The 13,211-nt window shown below is 37.7% G+C and overlaps 2 protein-coding genes across 5 annotated transcripts in view; one reads left to right on the top strand and one right to left on the bottom strand.

Moving 5' to 3' along the window:
- The window catches only part of LOC133655292 (natural resistance-associated macrophage protein 2-like), a 48,446-nt gene extending 42,624 nt beyond the window's left edge, over positions 1-5,822 (bottom strand). For 3 of the 4 annotated variants that reach the window (XM_062055313.1, XM_062055330.1, XM_062055322.1), the window contains exon 1: positions 5,651-5,822. The gene's annotated coding sequence lies outside the window, so the exon portion shown is untranslated. The remainder of the gene's footprint in view (positions 1-5,650) is intronic. The other variant, XM_062055304.1, reaches the window with a different exon arrangement.
- A 1,156-nt stretch (positions 5,823-6,978) lies between these two features.
- LOC133655316 (serine/threonine-protein phosphatase 6 regulatory ankyrin repeat subunit C-like) overlaps positions 6,979-13,211 on the top strand; it is a 48,924-nt gene continuing 42,691 nt past the window's right edge. The window contains exons 1-7 of the mRNA XM_062055346.1: positions 6,979-7,112; positions 8,528-8,611; positions 8,710-8,788; positions 8,863-8,933; positions 9,027-9,227; positions 10,449-10,536; positions 11,048-11,190. Of these exons, the coding sequence (XP_061911330.1) occupies positions 7,086-7,112; positions 8,528-8,611; positions 8,710-8,788; positions 8,863-8,933; positions 9,027-9,227; positions 10,449-10,536; positions 11,048-11,190 (693 nt within the window). The 5' untranslated portion in view covers positions 6,979-7,085. The remainder of the gene's footprint in view (positions 7,113-8,527; positions 8,612-8,709; positions 8,789-8,862; positions 8,934-9,026; positions 9,228-10,448; positions 10,537-11,047; positions 11,191-13,211) is intronic.

The following is a 13,211-nucleotide window of genomic DNA, read 5'->3' on the forward strand; positions in this document are numbered from 1 at the left end:
TGGTGAAAGAAAAAAAACACACTGAATGTCAAGGCTGGCCCTAAAGCTCCACAGTGTGTTCTGCACACTCTTGCAAAGGGGCCACAACAAAAGTCCCTTTTTAGTTTTAATTATTTCATCTCAATAAATCTATCTGCAAACTGTCCAGTTGTGAAAATGAGACATGTGGCCAGTGGGCTAAATAGGCCTACTCTAAAAGTTTTAGAAGCTGTGTGAAACACTAAGCATCATGTAGCAGTATTGCTAAGTGCAATAGTCACTTACTGTACAATGTCTGCTCTCACCGGTATGCAGACTGATGGGATATTCATATTTTCCCGTTTAGATGAAGAATTAATCATAATCCTCATGCAGGTTTAAAAAAAAAAAGGTGCCACAAATGAGTGTCTTTTTCGCCATCTTGAGGTACAAGTCGGATGTCAAAGTTGACCAACTTGTGGGTTTATGTTCACAACCTACTATCCTGGTGAGAATCATGATTTATAATCTCAATCAGAGGAAAAGCAGCAGCTCAATATGTCAAAATAGTTGGTCTGCTTTAGCGCTTATTATACCAATAACATTAATACTTGGTTGATATTCAGGTCACGACATGTAAATAGAGTATTGTTAGGGGGTTTTGGATCTTTTTAGAGGGCTTTATGGGCAGAATAGTGTACTCTCATTAGCTGCATTATTATACTTGCCGTGTTTAACGACTTAGAATGCATTAAAAAAGAAAAACATGAGTTCTTGTCTTACATACAGTACAGGCCAAACGTTTAGACACACCTTCTCCTCATTCAATGCGTTTTCTTTATTTTTATGACTATTTACATTGTAGATTGTCACTGAAGGCATCAAATTTATGAATGAACACGTGAAGTCATGTACTTAACAAAGAAAGGTGAAATAACTGAAAACCTGTTTCATATTCCAGTTTCTTCAAAATAGCCACCCTTTGCTCTGATTTCTGCTTTGCACACTCTTGGCATTCTCTCAATGAGCTTCAAGCACACCTGTGAAGTGAAAACCATTTCAGGTGACTACCTCTTGAAGCTCATCGAGAGAAGGCCAAGAGTGTGCAAAGCAGTAGTCATAGCAAAGGGTGGCTTTTTTGAAGAAACTAGTACTGTATATAAAACATGTTTTCAGTTATTTCACCTTTTTGTATTAAGTACATAACTCCACATGTGTTCATTCATAGTTTTGATGCCTTCAGTGACAATCTACAATGTAAATAGTCATGAAAATTAAGAAAACACATTGAATGAGAAGGTATGTCCAAACTGTTGGCCTGTACTGTAGGTAATGTAATTGTAAGCAAAATTCCCCCCCCAAAAGTGCAGGAATTATAATCAAAGTACCTTCTTATCTGCTCTACAGTCCATGTGCTGGGTTCCAGTCCAGAACACATGTCTCATGTGTCAGCACTAATCCCTTCAGCTTCGTATGTGAGCAGCAATAAAGCGTTTGACTGAATCCCCGCAAACTTCCAAAAGCCAAAAATGTGCCAAAGACTTCATGACAGGTCACGTATGGGAAAATAGAAACTTACACCTAATTACAAAAGGATCAGCCTCTAGTTTTAAACAAAGTAATGAGTGAACCGTAGGATAGGCAACTTTATCTACGGTGGACACTGGACATTTTTTACAAATCACAAGTGCACATCTGCGACGACTCCCAAACGAACATCGACGTTGCAAACGTTGTGAACAATCATCAAGTGCAAACAGGAAAAAGGAAGAAAGAAAAGAAAAGAAAGCAGAATATATTCATTGTTAAATGCTTAGGTACAATTTAAAAATAACTTAACATTTTACTCCTTTACTTGCTATTCACTCTTCATTCTTAAACCAGTTAAGGTATTGGCACACTTTTTTTTTAAAGCAAAACATGTCTGTCAAAGTCTTATTCCTTTATTATTTACTTAAATTAAACATCTTTGTTCATGACACAAGAAGAGGTAGAATAGGCTTAGCTTCTTCCTACTCCTATTAAGACAAGGTAAATTGTTGAACTGTAAACACAAGATGTATAGGAATTCAATTAAATCTTGTATGCATGTTCAAAATATACTAAAACATTACAATACCAAACAACATTAAATGTATAAAAACAAGTCAACCCTCCCTAGATTAGGGCTTGTGCGTTACTGTAAGGCAGGGGTGTCAAACCGATGTTCATTGAGGGCCACATTGTCGGCCGGTTGTTACAGTGTTACACATGAATTATAATGTATCATCGCCTCATTACGTTACGGATTTGATTAATCTATTTTTTTTTAAGTACAAATTGATGGATAAATACTTGTTTTTGAAATCACAAATTAAGGGGATAAGCATTTTATTCTTACAAAAACATTTTGGAATATATGTTAATAATAAAGGGGTTTCGCAACTTTTTCCAACAAGGGCCACTTACTAAAAAGTCCAAGTAAGCATGTTTTTATTTTGTAAAAAATATGATAAAACAGACATCATATACAGTACTGGCCAAAAGTTTGGACACCTTTTCATTTCAATGCGTTTTCTTTATTTTCATGACTATTTACATTGTAGATTGTCACTGAAGGCATCAAAACTATGACACCTGTGAAGTGAAACCCCTTTCATTTCAGGTGAGTACCTCTTGAAGCTCATCGAGAAAATGCCAGGTGTGTACAAAACAAAAATCAGAGAAAAGGGTGGTATTTTGAAGAAACTAGAATATAAAACATGTTTTCAGTTATTTCACCTTTTTTTGTTAAGTGCATAACTCCTCATGTGTTCATTCATAGTTTTGATGTGACAATCTACAATGTAAATAGTCATGAAAATAAAGAAAACACATTGAATGAGAAGGTATGTCCAAACTTTTGGCCTGTACTGTATGTTTAAAGACAAAACTTTGTGTCAGTGTGCAATTATTAGCTATTACACAGGTTAAAAAAACATCAGTAAAAATAGCAAAAAAAGAGCAAAAAAAAGTAATGAACACTGTCACTTATAACACAAAGCTTTAAATACTGGCTATATAGTGTCCTTTATGTTTTGTTTTTTTAATTTTCAAAAACAAATTAAAATGACCCCTGCATACTTTGACTTTTCAGTATGAGACCCTTGGTGGAAGAAGTTTGGCCACGCCTGAGTTATCAGTATCACATTTTTAGCTTTTTTTTTTACTGTTATTTTTTATTCAACAATATTCCCCTGGGCACACTTAGATTATTCCATTTTTTAAATACAAATTGATGGATAACATACTTGTTTTTGAAATCACAAATCATGGGGGACAAGCATTTTATTTAAACACAATTTTTTTGGAATATATGTTAATAATAAAGGGGTGTCTCAACTTTTTCCAACAAGGGCCACTCACTAAAAAGTCAAAAAAAAGCATATTTTTATTTTGTAAAAAATATGCTAAAAGCAGACATTTTATGTATTTATTTAATTATTTGAATTAGGACAATGCACATTCATCAACATAGAGCAACAATGTAAATATGCTGGAGTTAGCACAATAGCTAATTTTCATCTGTTGTTCTATTATATATGTTTAAAGACAACACTTTGTTTCAGTGTGCAATTATTAGCTATTACACAGGTTAAAAAACAACAGTAAAAATAACAAAAAAAAGAGCAAACAAAACTAATAAACACTGTCACTTATAACACAAAGCTTTAAATACTTGCTTTATAATGTCCTTTTTTTTATTTTATTTTCCAAAATAAAATAAAATGACCCCTGCATACTTTGACTTTTCAGTATGAGACCCTTGGTGGAAGAAGTTTGGCCACGCCTATGTTATCAGTATCACATTTGTAGCTTTTAGACAAAACTTAGTGTCAGTGTGCAATTATTAGCTATTACACAGGTTAAAAAAACAACATTAAAAAAAGCAAAAAAAGAAATGAACACTGTCACTTATAACACAAAGCTTTAAATACTGGCTATATAATGTCCCTTTTTACATTTTTCTTTTCCAAAATAAAAATAAAATATGGTTACATGTCCCTTGGCAAGTTTCACTGCAATAAGGCGCTTTTGGTAGCCATCCACAAGCTTCTGCCCACTACGCCGGTATGGCGTAGTGGGTAGAGCGGCCGTGCCAGAAACCTAAGGGTTGATGGTTTAATAAATATGTGTAAAAAAAAATTAAATAAAAATTCCCAGTCCACAAGCATCCTCATTCACAACACGTTCTCTTAGATTTCCATGTTATGATACATGTTCACATTATTTATTGACTGTATCTAAAAAACATTAAAATATTTTTATTTAAATGAAGATATGAAATAATCCTAAATGAAATACAATGACTTGGTTTATATTATTGTATATACTAGGTCATAAAATCAGTGTCAGTTGAGTCGGTCCATAGGTTGCCTGTATTTTTAATGTCCAACAGATGTCAGTATTTAGTGACACTGTATCGACACAGTATCAATACAGTTTTGCAATGTGTCGAAACGCTTCATGACGCCTCATCAACCCATCACTAGGTAATCCTCCTTTTTCATTGTCCCATTTACTCTCTGTAAAGCACCAGGTCCATTGGCAGCAAAACAGGCCCAGCGCATAATACTACCACCACCATGCTTGATGGTAGGCCTGGTGTTCCTGAGATTAAAGGCCTCACCTTTTCTCCTCCAAACATATTGCTGGGTATTGTGGCCAAACAGCTCAATTTTTGTTTCATCTGACATCACATGGGCAAAGATAAGACCTTCTGGAGGAAAGAGGAGTGGTCAAAAATTCAACCAAAAGTTTGTGGATTGCTACCAAAAGCGCCGTATTGCAGTGAAACTTGTTAAGGGACATGTAACCAAATATTAACATTGCTGTATGTATACTTTTGACCCGGCAGATTTGGTCACATTTTCAGTAGACCCATAATAAATTCATAAAAGAACCAACAAGTATGTGCTCCAATCAGTGTATCACAAAAAAATTGGAGTTGTAGAAATTATGTTCTTTACAAGTGTATGTAAACTTTTGATCGTGACTGTAATTTCCAGGGTTTTCACGGGCCACAAGAAACCATACGGCGGCCCACATTTGGCCCCCGGCCCTTAATTTTGACACCCGTGCTGTAAGGCATTAGTGTTTTGTACATCCTTATTGTGTTATTTCCGTCACGTTGAATACGTTTATTACTAATACGAAGGAGGAATTATTAGTCTTAGTTGTCTAACCTGGAAAGAGGAATAACTGGTTGATCAAGATTAGTGTTAGCATAAATGGTGTTGAGTGTGAGTCAACGCATGTACTGCATTCTCATAAGAGTCAGATAGATGGCATTCCGACAATAGTATGTACAAAGTTATCAACGTCGGTCATTGAACGCGCAATGTACTCATGGACTGTCATCCATCCATTTCCTACCGCCTGTCCCTCACTGTTTAGAACTTAAGCAGGATTTCTGGCTTTCAAACAAGTCTGACCTCTAGTCCTGATGATGTGGCTTCAGCGACGTAACAGGAAGGCACAGTAACATAACATGCTCGCATTGTTGAAGAGTATTTATACGTGGAAAAAATAAAATACCATTGAAAAGTTCAAGAAAATCTAGCCTATTCGCTACCTTGTTCCTGCAAAACACTCAAACTAACACGTGCTACATGTTAGCTTCCTGGCATATACCACCCACTTGACCCTTGGCAAAGTACGTAAACAACCTTACCTGGTTACGGTATGGACGGCCCGATATTAAGGTATTTCAATAATGAAGTCCGATATCCAACATAACCCATGAGTATAAATGTAATGTCGGAATAGAATGAGACATTCACCAGACTAAACTCCAGCACATCCGTGCCTTCTGTGCGAGTGTGCGGTTTTCTTGTCAACTTTAAGTTGTAATCATGGCGCATGCGCAGAACATTCTCACTGTTCTGATTGGTCAACGCGTGAAGGCTTTGCATTGGCTGTTATGTCGCCGCCATGTTGGTGCGGTCATTACTGTTGGCAACTGTTCAGGCTGTAATGCTGTAGATTACAATATGAATCATTTAATTGTGTAATGTGATACTGTAAATTTATTTTGAGAGGAGAGCAGAGATTGGCTGAAAGACAAAGGCATACATTGTGTCCCCATTTGCTATACAATATATTACATTTAGCATATTTATTAAAGATAGCAACCTACATGATTATTAATATTAGTATGTTGCAAACAAAATTTTTCATACACAAAAGTCGATTTCTTAAAGTGAAAACGAAATTCTCAAATTGATTTAAGGATTTCAAGTTGTTAATAAAATCTTGGGAGATGGTAAAACGTAGAAAAGCCGTTGAATTATTATCTTTATTGGAGCAATTTAAGATGTTTTGCAAAAAAAAAAAAAATTATATGTATACCGTATTATTAGTATTACTTGTTTTTTTTATTGATTTATTTATTTTCATCTATTTGTATTGTCTGATTGAAACTTTCATTAGTAGATTGCACAGTACAGTACATATTCCGTACAGTTGACCACTAAATGGTAAGACCCGAATAAGCTATTCTACTTGTTTAAGTCGGGGTCCACGTTAACACGTCTGTTACTGTATTTTATTTAACTTTTTTGTTTATATAAAATATGTTGACTTCCTAACCTTGTGATGTTTGAAATGTTATCATATTTAGAAGTGCCTTAATATGTCTGTTTATTTTGTCTGTTTGTGTTTTTGAATGTTCAATTAAAAAAATTAAAAATAAAGGACAACAATTGTTTTAGTTTTCTTTTTCTTTTTTTAAATATTTATTGCAGACTAAATGTTAACTAAAAAATTAGTGATTCTGAATGAGATATGTGAAAAAGGATGTAGATAAATGATAATCATATACCAAGTAAATATAATAACTAAAGTAGCACATTTATTGTTCATATCAAACAAACACAACACATATTGTATTGTTTTGTTTTTATATAAGGTTTCAAGCCATTCAAGTTTGATTATCCTGGACCCCTGAAATGTTATTTCCTGCTAAACCTTCTGTTCACGTTGTCGTGACGTATCGCGAGACTTGGCCAACAGCACGGACTTACTCGCTAACAAGCCAAAGCTAACGAGTAACATGTATCATACACAAGCACAAAGTGATTGAAGGAGTAACCGGGAGAATTGGGCAAATGGAGTGTAGAAACATCAAGGACCAAGTAAGTCTACAACATTGTACTAAAAAAAAATATTGGCTGTTCTCTAACTTTGAAGGAGAGAAGCTTCTTGGAGTACTGCAGATAACTGGCTGGCTGACTTGGCATGTCGAACAAAGTTTGCTAACGGCACACAGCTAAATTGTAATAAAATCATATAAACTTGTCTAAATTACAAATGACGTGGTAGGAGTTTTATTAATTCCTCTGTTATGAAACGTGACAGTTTATTCCGGTGCAAGGTAAACTTGGAAACATAATAAACGTCCACACCGTTAGATCATTCATAACATAATCATATAAAAATTTTTTTATCTCGCTCAGCACTTTCGTTATTTTCTGAAGCCTACACTCAAAAATTAAAGTGGCATGCCTAATTATCAAACTATTATTTTGTTAGTACCATCTTACCGAACCAGATGAATTGGAGCAGTGTATTATTTTTTCTTACGATTATTGCAATTGTTATGCCATCCATCCATCATATCCATTTTCCTCCGCTTATCTGAGGTCGGGTCGCGGTGGCAGCAGCCTAATACAGAGAAGCCCAGACTTCCCTCTCCCCAGCCACTTCGTCCAGCTCCTCCCGGCGTTCCCAGGCCAGCCGGGAGACATGGTCTTCCCAACGTGTCCTGGGTCTTCCCCGTGGCTTCACACCGGTCGGACGTGCCCTAAACACATCCCTAGGGAGGTGTTCGGGTGGCATCCTGACCAGATGCCTGAACCACCTCATCTGGCTCCTCTCAATGTGGAGGAGCAGCGGCTTTACTTTGAGCTCCTCCCGGATGACAGAGCTTCTCACCCTATCTCTAAGGGAGAGCCCCGCCACCCGGCGGAGGAAACTCATTTCGGCTGCTTGTACCCGTGATCTTGTCCGGAGGAAACTCATTTCGGCCGCTTGTACCCGTGATCTTGTCCTTTCGGTAATAACCCAAAGCTCATGACCATAGGTGAGGATGGGAACGTAGATCGACGGATCGATACAGCGTCCGCATTACTGAAGACAGCGCACCGATCCGCCTGTCGATCGCACAATCCACTCTTCTCTCACTCGTGAACAAGACTCCAAGGTACTTGAACTCCTCCACATGGGGCAAGATGGCACTCCACCCTTTTCCGGGCAAAAACCATGAACTCCGACTTGGAGGTGCTGATTCTCATCCCAGTTGCTTCACACTCGGCTGCGAACCGATTCAGCGAGAGCTGAAGATCCTGGCCAGATGAAGCCATCAGGACCACATCATCTGCAAAAAGCAGATGCAATTGTTATGCTTTCTTTTTAATTTTGGTGTGTTTTTCTATTATAATTGGCTTGCAAGAGCATGAACTTTAAATCATTTCATATCAGGAAAACAAAACCTCTGCACACACTACTAAGACTATAGCTAACTGTTTTACACGTCAAATTTGTCTTTCAGTGTCCATTGGTCCAAGCTATTTTCAACCGAAATGCTGAAGAAGTGACCTTTTTGTTGAGCCATAGAGAAGATGTCAATTCATTGGTAATCATTTTATCTTGTCATAATTTCTCTTGTGTGTTTATTTTCATGACATGAAGTTACATGATGTTTTAAGTAAGTTTCCATAATGTACCCCAAAGGACCTCGAACAAAGCACACCTCTTCACGCTGCTGCCTTTTTGGGCGACGTCCACATTATGGAACTTCTCATCACCGCGGGTAAATGAAATATCTAACTCAAAGGAATAAAAAAAAATTTAAATGATTAAAAGCACATTTTTGCTTTCTAACAGGTGCCAATGTTAATGCGAAGGACCAGGGGTTGCTGACTCCTTTACATCGAGCAGCTGCCTCCAGAAATGAAGTATGCTCCTTCATTTCAGGAGATAGTTGAAGAATCACAAGACTCTGACTGTATTTTCCACTTTCCCGTTCCTTTATTTTTCTTTGTACTCAGAGGGCTGTGGAGCTGCTCCTAAAGCACAGTGCAGAGGTCAACACACGGGACAAATTCTGGCATACGCCGTTACACATGGCGGCGGCAAACTGGGCTGTAGGCTGTGCTGAATCGCTAATACCTGATGTGTGCAGCCTGGATGTTTATGACCGATCAGGAAGAACACCTTTGCATCACGCTGCATACAGTGGACACAGAGAGGTACACTGTCCTGCAGATAATGTGTGCATGCTGATTGTTAAACCGCTGTAATTTTGTGTGCATTATTGGTGGACAATATTCTCTCTTTAACGGTGCCATATGTAATAATTTCATGTCAAGTCATCATTAAATAGCCCTGATTCGTCAAAAGGCATTAATAAATAATGTTTTTTTTCCCAATACCTTTATAACCGATAACAGTAGTTCAGCCGGGATATGCTCATTTCAAAATTAGATGTACAGCCCCTAAATCTTGTCCAATACAGTCTATGATCTTGTCTAACAAAGCTAGTATGTTCCTGCAACGAATGTTTAGTGTGATGGTGTTTAGCTCCTAGTGTAATGCTTATATGCTAGCCCGGTCAATGACACATGGACATAACGGGGGAAATATATGCCTGTTAGCCTGTATGTCGATGTGTCATTCAACTGACAGGGCAAAATATATTTTGGACAAATAAAACCTATGTGGATATGGGTAGTGTCAGTGCCTATTTCATTTTCAATATGCTGATACGGTGAGGAAACCATAGCACGTCTGTCATCATGGCAAGGTGAAAGGTATAGAGACAGCCAAATGACATGATAAAATAATTCCTCTTTGGTGTTTGCACATTGTGGACTACTTGTACCAAGTTATATGGCAATCTGAAAGGTTTAAAACAGTAGCCTATAGGCATACCTTGGTAAAATGTCTCCTCTTTCGTTTTGGGCGTATATTAGGCTGCTCTACTTATTTTCACCAGTATAACCATTGCTAGTGTTGGTTGTAGTTGGTTTAAGTCTTTGTTTTCTGATAGTACTGACAATAACCATATGATTGCCATTTGTCGTGATATTGTACGCAGGCATGACGTACTTCTTTCTGAAAATAGCCTCATTTCTTTGTAAAATGTGTTGGTTAGAGATTTGTTATTGGCAAAACGCTTGTCTATTCAGCTATTATGGTCCCAGCACCTCAACCCCTAGTAAGAGGCAGTGGGAGTTTGAAGTTCCTTGGAGTAGACCAGTCCATCGAGCTGGATTCGGCTGCATATCTGGCAACCTCAGTCAGGGGGAGGGGGAGTGGACTACAGAATTTTGACTGTTATTGCAGTACCATTTCTGGCCACATCATTACATATGGCACCTTTAATGAGTTCTATACTTTTGAATCTGCTTATACATTGTCAAGCTACAACTACTGTTTCAGAAAGTTACCTAGTGTTTTTCTTCCTGTAGATGGTGAACTTGCTTCTCAGCAAAGGTGCCAACGTCAGCACCAAAGATAAAAAAGAAAGGCAGCCGATTCACTGGGCTGCATATCTTGGTAAGAACAATCTTTTTGTATGAAGAATGCTGCATAAAAACTGATGGGATGCCAAAAAAAGTTTGGTCAGATATTTATTATTTATTGTTGCCTTTGACAACACCATTATTTCTACTTCAAAATCACCAAAAGTACAAAGCTCAAAATATGAAAAGCCTTCAGTAAAATTCTGGAGACTTCCCTGTGACCCACTAAGCACAAAGGTTACTGTTGTCCCGGCAACTAAAAATAAATGCATGCGGTACAATCTGCGCCTGTAGGGATAGGAGTTGTTTACCCCCGGTAATAACGTGATCACAAGTCAACAGCTCTGTTCTTGAGTGTTAACTCTCGTCCCAGCAGAGATCTTTTTTGATCTCTGATGTTTGTGTATCACATCCTAACTCCACACATAAATAGAAATAATAGCAGGCAGCTGTTGCCCAGAAAGGACAATGAGAGTAGTTCATAATGCTGGGGTGTGTTGTGATTTGGCAGACGCTTGGAGTTATTCTCGCCCATTTTTTTCTAGGACATTTGGACGTTGTGAAGATGCTGGTGTCTCACAGTGCAGACGTGACGTGCAAAGACAAACGCGGCTACACTGCGCTCCATGCTGCCGCCATCAGTGGACATGTAGACGTGGTCAAATATCTGCTGAGACTGGGAGTGGAGGTAAAGTGTCATTTTCTTTATTATTCTTTACAAAAACCTTCTCCATTTCCCCCCTTCAACTTTCAATTACTGTATTTTCACTAAATAAGAAATAAATGGAACATAATTACAGTAGGGTTGTACGGTATACCGGTACTAATAAAGTACCGCGATACTAATTGATTGAAATCCGTACTGTACTGCCTTTGAAAAGTACCGGTACCGTTTTTTCATCTGCGGTGGTGACGACAGAGCCGAGGCGCATGATGTTGAATGTGTCAAAACGCACATACAAAGTGCATACAAACCATAACATCTTGGGAGGAAGAATGGCAAAAAACTACAATCCTACTGGTTAATAAAGAGGGTGTGTGAAGTACAATATGGAGGTATTTGGGCTTCAAAACTAACAATAAAGGTGACGCTTTAAACAAAGAAGCGCCACGCTTCAAGTGTTGCTTTAAAACACGCCTCGCCAAATGTGGCGATTAGTATTAGCACCTTTGCTTGAAACTTAGGTAAACGTTCAATGAACAATCAGATCTGCACAAGGAGTTATAAAGAGTGACAGGTAATAATGTAGTTGTTACACCTGTCTGCTGTTTGTCCGGTGCAGACTGTCGTCAAGGTCATGTATGTAGTGTATATACCCGCCCCCCCATTTTTTTGTATATATTGTTTTTCAAATCACCTGACATGTATACTGTGTATATGTACATAATTTATCAATTTTTTAACGTACCGGTACTTTTTTATATACATGTTACAGGTTTTATATCTTTTATTATTGAATGTATCAAATGTGATGAATATTTAATGGACCACAATGGCAACAAGCCTTTTGGCTTTTTGTGCCATTCATTTGCCTTTTTAAAGCATTACATTTATTCAATTCTTTAAGATGTCAATAAACTTCTCAATCAATCAATCAAAGGAGCACAGACGTTCTGGGTCGATGTTTTCGTCGGGGGTAACCCTTCACTTTACAATGGGTCTGCTAAGCTCCGCTATCCGGTCAGAATTCGAGGGCGCCGATTTGTGACATTCTGGTTGCTTTATTATTAGTTTTGCAGGACACAGCCGGACCCGTTCATCACTCTACTGCGCAGAGCATGCACAACCTCTCCCTCTCTTTACTCGCCCACTGACTCACTGACGTCACTCACACAACACGTTGCTATTCTCACAAACACACATTCACTACTCTCATAAGTTAATTAGCTCCTCTGTTGTGCACATGTAGATACATAACATGTAGATACATAACATGTAGATGCATAACATGTAGATGCATAACATGTATATAGATAACATGTAGATACATAACATGTAGATGCATAACATGTACTGTAGAGACATAACATGTAGATACATAACATGTAGATACATAACATGTAGATGCATAACATGTAGATGCATAACAGGTATATAGATGACATGTAGATGCATAACATGTACTGTTGAGACATAACATGTAGATACGTAGACGCGCACGCAGCTGCTTGGATTGATGCCAAATACAAGCAGAGTTAAGACCGCCAATCTAACGTCAACTGACGCAAGTAAAATGACTGAATTTGGCAACAAATTGCTACAATATGTGTGTTTTGCCTCCTACATGGCTTATCTGTGTACATTTATCCATAGTTTTGTTTTTAGTACTTACCAGGAGTGGCAACAATAAATCTTAAATTAAAGATTAAAGTACCAATGATTGTCACACACACACTAGATGTGGTGAAATTTGTCCTCTGCATTTGACCCATCCCCTTGGGGAGCAGTGGGCAGCAGCGGCGCCGAAATGATGTAATATTATGTTAATAAAGCTTTTTTACTATATTCTAACTAGAGATGTCCGATAATATCGGCAGCCCGATATTATCGGCCAATAAATGCTTTAAAATGTAATATCGGAAATTATCGGTATCGGTTTCAAAATTATCGGTATCGGTTTCTTAAAGTAAAATGTATGACTTTTTAAAACGCTGCTGTGTACACAAACTTAGGGTGAAGTACAGAACACCAATAAACATTAAAGGCAC

Source organism: Entelurus aequoreus, linkage group LG01 (genome assembly GCF_033978785.1).
Source record: "Entelurus aequoreus isolate RoL-2023_Sb linkage group LG01, RoL_Eaeq_v1.1, whole genome shotgun sequence".
NCBI classification, from domain to species: domain Eukaryota; kingdom Metazoa; phylum Chordata; class Actinopteri; order Syngnathiformes; family Syngnathidae; genus Entelurus; species Entelurus aequoreus.